The following is a 7,113-nucleotide window of genomic DNA, read 5'->3' on the forward strand; positions in this document are numbered from 1 at the left end:
GCTCCCTCTCAGACCACAGATCATCTAACAAAACCCCCAACACCAAGCATGAAAAGCCGTCTTTTTAGTTATTGGTCAGGGTTATTGTCCAAGAGACTCCCAGAACGTTACAGTCTACTGCTGTTGCTCTTGGCTTCCTCCAAGTGAAGGAAGGTAATTCCCTATTTCTGAAGACACCCCATACACTTCAGACACAGGGCCCAGAAAGAGGCCCCTGACTGAACTGGAACGGACCCGAATGTCTCCTCCCTGAGAACTAGCCTCCATGGTACCAGAAAGCACCATGCAAGTTCCTGGGAGAGGAAGCAAATAACACCTAGCTATGACACCTATGAACCACAACAACCAGCTTGGCATGATAATCCTAAGGGGGGGCAGAAGCAGCAAGAATACATTGGTGGTAACCAGCACCTCAAGACCCACTCGACAGGAAGGATGCCATGCCTGGTACTGGATGCCTAGACCCAGGGTTAGAAAGTCATGGATCTTGGAAGAGAACCTACAACCATCACTTTACTGAACCAGCATAACCCTAACTACACTCTAAATATTGATACCCACAGATCAGTGTCCATAGAGGGTAAAAATGCCTTGTGCACACAGATAAGAACTGGAGAAGTCAGGAAAAGTTAAAAATATAGCTGACCTCTCCAAAGGGTTTCTCTGTGCAGCCCTGACTGTCCTGGAACTTGCTCTGTAGACCAGGCTGGACTTGAACTCACAGAGAGCTGCCTGCCTCTGCCTCCCAAGCACTGGGATTAAAGGCATGAGCCAATATCACCTGTCTAAAATAATTTTTTTAATTAAACAAAACTGTCTATATTAAGAAAATCCTGCCCGGTGGTAGTGGCACTTGCTTTTAATTTCCGCACTCAGTGAGTTTGAGAACAGCCTGATCTACACAAAGAAAACCTGTCTCAAAAAAACAAAAATTAAAAAATAAATTTTTTTTTAAAAAAATTAAAGAAAATCCCAGAGCTAGAGAGATTATTAAGAGTACTGGCTGCTCTTCCAGAGGACCAATGCTCTCTTTTGGCCTGTGAGGGCATTAGACAAGCACACAGTGCACAGATATACATGCAGAAAAAAAAAAAAGAAAGAAACATATGAAATAAATAAAGACTTTCTTTTTAAAAAAAAAAAAACAAAATCCCAACACTTTGAAGACTTCAGTGCTAGGGAGTTTCAGTTTGGGTTACTTGAGACTTTTCTGGGATAGGGGAGACTGTCGAATGAAAAACAAAGTACACAGCAGCGCCCACAGCACCCCACAGCAACGGTGCGGGGGGGGGGGCATCTGGAGGAGCAGCCTAAAGCTGGCAAGTGTCTACAGGCGAGAAATTAGGGGCCTGGAGAGTTGGGTTACAGTAGGCTTTGCTTTATAAGGATTCTTCACACCACACCATTTTACTGCCTGTGCAAACAGGTTTCAAAGTTCTCCTGTTTGTCAAGTCTGCAGCCTCTGAGGAGTGAAGTCACTTGCCAGAGCTGCTCTCACCTCATCTCTGCCTGTGTATGTTCCCTGGGCTTCAGTCAAGCAGAGGAGGCAAAATTAAGAGGTGGAAGTGCTAGGGAAGCTTCTTCTGGCCTCCACCAAGATGGCCGAATAGTCTGTCTGCTGCTACTGATGTCCTTAAGGCAAGTAAGATAGCTTTCTCCAAACCCCAAGTTCTCCCCTAAATGCCTGGAACAGTGTGCCCATAAATGAGCATACCTGAGTTTTGAAGGTCTCCTCAATATCAGCACTTAGTGTGCTCCACTTATCAGCTTCCTGCAGAGATTCCGCAGCAAGCTGCATCCTGGACTTCACCTGGTCAATTTCCACCAGTACCTGAAAGAGAAACGGTGTACACAATTCAGTGACAGTCCCCTTTTCTCCACCTCTGGTGACCTAAAACTGTTTTATGAGTGTTCTTACCCTTCCCCTAATTTATTATTATTATTATTACCACCCTCCTGTGTCTGCATGCATGCCTGCATGCCAGAAGAGGGTACCAGATCCCATTATAGACGGTTGTGAGCCATCATATGGTTGCTGGGAATTGAACTCAGGACCTCTGAAAGAGCAGCCAGTGCTCATAACCTCTGAACCATCTCTCCAGCCTCACCTAGATAATTTGGCTGAGAAGACAAGTTAGGTGGAAAGGCAGCCTGAGAACCAGACAGCGTTCTGAGTTCTAAATCTCCTGTGAGCAAGAGCACCTGCTGAACAGTAGAACCCACATCAAAGACAGAAGCCAAAGTACCTGCATCGATTGTGAAGTGTCCTGCTCAAATTTTCTAATGTCCTCTTTGACAAGAATCATTTGTTCTTTCAGAAAAGATGCCTCCTGCTTCAGGGCTTCCACATCACGGAGCACTTTGGGCATGTTCTGAAGGGCCTGGAGACTTGTTTCTGCAGCAAAAATTCAAGAATGGCACTGTGCACCAGAGGTAGAAACTGGAGCTGGTAGGGTGGGAAATCACATGTGTGGTGACATAAAGGAAACTTTCCCTGTAACATTACCAATCAGCTTTGAGAATCTGCAGGGAATGTGTGGCAAAACAGGGATCAGAGAGGTCCCCTCAGCCAGGACCGTGTCCTCAGCAGAATGAAACTATGCTTCAGAAACAATCACTATCAACCTGATCCAAGACCAACAGAAAGAATGAAGGACACGGGTGTGGTAGTGTGGGCCTGTAGGATTACTGTGAAAAGTGATGCCAGCTTAGGCTACATAGGGAGTTCCAGATCTGCCTGGATTACAATAGTGAGACATTGTCTCAAACAAACAAAGAAGTGGGGGATGATGACTCCATGACTAAGAACAACTACTGCTCTACCAGAGGACGGAATATGGATGGGGTCTCTAACTCTAGCTCACAGGATCTCAGGGCACCTGCACATGCGCACACATACACATAAAAGAAAATAAATCTCAAACACAACCCAAGAGCTGGGGCTGGAGCTCACTGGCAAGGCACTTGTCAAGTATTATGTGAGTTTAGTGCCCATCTGCTTGTTCTCGTATTTTTATTTTGTTGGACTTTTTCTGGGATATTTTTCTTCTAATTCCAACCCTTTCAGGAATATACTCAGCTTTCCAAATTACAAAAAGCAATAGAAAGCTTCCTGGGGGTTGGGATTGCTGGCTCACACTACCACATCTTGTCCTTCATTCTGTCTTGTCATCTGCTGGTCTTGGGTCAGGTTGCTTGCTGCGGGGGGGGGGGGGGGGGGAGGGGTGTATTTATCAAGTGACCTTCAAATACGGTTTCGTTTTTATTTTCCAACGAACCAGGTTGAGGACACCTTTAAGAGGTGTTCGTCCAAAATGAGTAGCTGTTATGAGTCTCTATCGACTAGGGACCATCAGTGATGCTGCAAACAGACACTTAAACTACCTGACAGCATCTGAGATGAGAGACTAGGAACTCTAACCACTAGAGCTTCTAGGTGTCTGGTGTGCTCAGAATCTGGGAAGAGCCTTCAAAGTGGAATGAATGGCCGGGGACAGGGACATGTCTGAGCTACCAATGAAAGCCAGCCTGTCTTGTGTTTTCCCTTAATACACATGTAATCTTTTGGAAACTCATAAGGTGAATTCCAGCTCCGTGAGCTGGAGCCACCATACTGATGAACATGAAAACAGAATCATAAGCAAAACCCGGTGTTTTTACTTTCTGGGACCCATGAGGATGGATGCATACGAAATGGCCTTGGCTGCAACAGCCTAGAGGCAGGAACGCCACTGTCTCCAGTCACCCCTGTGTCCTTAGGGCTGAGTACGTTCCGCAGCATCTATTCTCTCATCTGGTTGGTGTGAGGCAGGGTCCAAGATCTGTGTTTCTAACACTTCTGAACACAAGCAAGCATGTGGGTCCCAGGAGCCACTGCTCCCACCCCTAGACCAAGGGAAACAGACCATGGAAGCTGAGCTGCAGTACCATAACTCAGGCTATGCGGCACTGTGTGGTGGGCACAGTGAAACAGCAAGGAGGGGCACTGAGTCATGCCCCCCCCTCTCTCTCTCTCTCATGCCTATCCACACATATTCACTCACTCTCTTTATCACACACCAATAAATAGATGCAATAAATCTGCAGGGCATAGCATCACAGGCCTGTAATCCCAGGCACTCCAGATGCTGAGGCAAGACTGCAAATTCAAGGAAGTTCAAAGCCAGTCTGGGCACCTTAGTAAGACTGTCACAAAATAAGAGTATGCAAGGACCTGGGTTTAATCCACAGCGTGTACACACACACACACACACGGTAAAGGTTTTCATTCAGGATGATCCATCCTCCTCATATTACAATGGATTTGTCCCAGTCCCATATACTGCTAACTACTAGGATCAGTTAACTATTTAATGCTCTTAAGTGCTTCCTTATACTAGACTTGACAGACTGTATCTATAATCCCAGGGCTTGGGAGTCAAAGGTCACCCACCCTTCACTGGACAGCAAGTTCAAGGCCAGTAGAGGCCACAGGAGACTCCCCAAAGGACTTCTTTCAAGATTTATGTTTTTTAATTACGTTTGCTCTGTACATAACTACAGGTGTGTCTGTGTGTCGGTTCATGCAGGCCCAAGGAGGTCTTTGGAGCTCCTGGAACTGGAGTTACAGGTAGTAGTGAGCCACCTGATGTGGGTGCTGGGAATTAAACTCGGGTCCTCTACAAGTGTAGTATGTGTTCTTAACCACTGAACCATCGCTCCAACACTAAGAGAGGTTTTTTTATTTGGTTGGTTTTTGTTTTTCAGTTTTCCGAGACAGGGTTTCTCTGTAGCTTTGGAGCCTGTCCTGGAAACTAGCTCTTGTAGACCAAACTGGTCTCAATCTCATAGAGATCCACCTGCCTCTGCCTTCCGAGTGTTGTTATTAAAGGCGTGCGCCAACACCACCCAGCTTTTTTTTTCTTTAAGATGGGTGGGAGACACATATTTGTAATCCCAGAATTAGGGAAGCTGAGGCAGAAGGAGAATTACTGGAGTTTAAGGTTAGCCTAGACAACACAGACTGTCTCATAAGAAAACAAAGTATGTGTGTGTGTGTCTGTCAGTGTGTGTGTGTGTGTGTGTGTGCAGACTGTCTCATAAGAAAACAAAGTATGTGTGTGTGTGTCTGTCAGTGTGTGTGTGTGTGTGTGCCCGTTCTTGTATTGCCCCGGATGGCCTCAAACTCACTTTGCAACCGAAGCTAGCCTTGAATTCCTGATTCTCCACCACCACCACCTCCGCAGTGCTAAAATTACAGGCGGCCACCACCAAGCACAACTTTTTTTTTTTAGATTTCAAAGGAAATGTTATGGCTTCGCCAAAGGTGAAACCTGAAGTCCATAACTCAAACTACTTCACGACTCGCTTTCCCACCAAGGGAGAGGCTTGGCCCTGGGCCGGGTCCTGCAGTCGGGCGCTCAGGGTCGGGGAGGTGGGCGTCTACGCGGCTCACCCTCCACGGCGTGGTTCACCTCCTGGATGAACAGCTGTAGCTTCATCACCAGGTTGGCTGCGTGGCCGTCCGCCTTGCCCGCCGCCCCGTCTTTGGGGCCGGCTCTGAAGGCCGCATTGATCCAGTCCTTCACGTCGAAGTCGTCAGCCAGGAACTTGGAGAAGTCCATGGCGCCTCCGACTTGGCGCCGAGCGACACAGCCTAGGGGGCGGCCGCCGGAACCAGCCGCACCGCAACTTGCCGCCCCGTCAGCGCGCACTCGAGGAGGCCGATGTCCCTCGTCGCGAGCCGTACTCCTTCCGGAAGTCAGTGCCCGTTACCATAGCGACTGCTGCGCTGGCGGCTGCGGGGCCGGCACTATCCTAGCAGGTAGGACAGTTCTTTTTCTGTTAATATTTTCCAAGCAGTAAACCAAGTACTTCCTAGAAAACCGTCCCGTGCGTCTGCGCGTATAAACCCCGACTTCTCCTAAGAACTATTACTGTCCTAGCGTGTGACGAAGGACTGAGGCGGTTGGCAGCTCGGAAGTGGGCTGGCTGTGTAAAGATACGTGCCACCATGCCTGAGTTTCTGAGTTCGACCCCCACCCAGCAGCCACAAACGGAAGGCGAGAAGTGACACCCGCAGTTGTCCTCCGACCTCATGAGCGTGCCCTCAACGCATGCACACAGGCCTCTAAATAAATAAAATGAAATTTAAAAAAAGAAATTGGCAGCCCGGCTATCTAGCCATATTTGCTCCTTGTTCGTTCCTGAAATATCCGAAAGTGTCTGTCTTTAGACTCCTGAGTAGAGTAGCTGAGATAAACTCAGTGTGTAGCTACGAGTAATGTTGCTACTTTTCCATTCTCAATAAGTGCATGCAGCACTTCCTTTTTAGTTTTATTTTAGTGGATGAGTGTTTTGCCTGCATGTGTGTCTGTGAACCACCTGCGTACCTGGTGCCAACAGAGGCCAGACGAGGATGAAGAATCTCCTGGAAGTGGAGTTTTACAGGTGGTTAATGGGTGCTGGGGATAAACGCAGGTCCTCTGGAGGAGCAGTCGGTACTCTTAACTGCTGGGTCATGTCTCTAAATTTCTATAGAATTGATAATGGTACCCCCTCTTTATTTCTGATTTAATTTTAATAATCTTCAAAACGCCAGCTCTTCCTTTAGTTTTCCATTTCTTTTTTCCATCAGTTTCTTCACTAATCAGTTTCTTTTATTCTTTCTCTGAGTCTGTTTGCTTTTGTCTAGAATAGCAAAGTAGAATTTTGTTTTGTTTTTTCAATAGAATTTTTTTTTTGAAGACACAGTCTTATTATGTAGTCCTTCTAGCCTGGAACTCAAAGGCAGTCCTGACTGAGCCTCCCAAGTGTTGGGATTCCTACCTTGAGCCACCACACCATGGTCTAGTGTTGATTTCTAATTTAATTCCATGTATTTTGAAAACATACTTGGTATGACTTAAATCACTCTAGACATGCAGAGATTTGTTATGGCCTGTGTTAACACTGGTCTGTCATGGAGAGGGTTCTATGTGCGTTTGAAAGCATGTACAGCACGAAGGAGGATGAGATGTTGTGAAAAATGGATACAGCTAAAGATAATAAGCAAAAGAACACAAAAGTCTGTGTTTTCTCTCACTTTTGGATCTATATTTTATATAAATACCTAAAATCACATCTGATCTAAGA

The 7,113-nt window shown here is 46.6% G+C and overlaps 1 protein-coding gene across 1 annotated transcript in view; it reads right to left on the reverse strand.

Moving 5' to 3' along the window:
- The window catches only part of Cog7 (component of oligomeric golgi complex 7), a 64,052-nt gene extending 58,123 nt beyond the window's left edge, over positions 1-5,929 (reverse strand). The window contains exons 1-3 of the mRNA XM_075972090.1: positions 5,435-5,929; positions 2,247-2,395; positions 1,715-1,831 (exon numbers count right to left, since the gene is read on the reverse strand). Coding sequence (XP_075828205.1) covers positions 1,715-1,831; positions 2,247-2,395; positions 5,435-5,603 — 435 coding nt within the window. The 5' untranslated portion in view covers positions 5,604-5,929. The remainder of the gene's footprint in view (positions 1-1,714; positions 1,832-2,246; positions 2,396-5,434) is intronic.
- Positions 5,930-7,113: the final 1,184 nt, after the last annotated feature.

Source organism: Microtus pennsylvanicus, chromosome 5 (assembly GCF_037038515.1).
Source record: "Microtus pennsylvanicus isolate mMicPen1 chromosome 5, mMicPen1.hap1, whole genome shotgun sequence".
Classification (NCBI taxonomy): Eukaryota; Metazoa; Chordata; class Mammalia; order Rodentia; family Cricetidae; genus Microtus; species Microtus pennsylvanicus.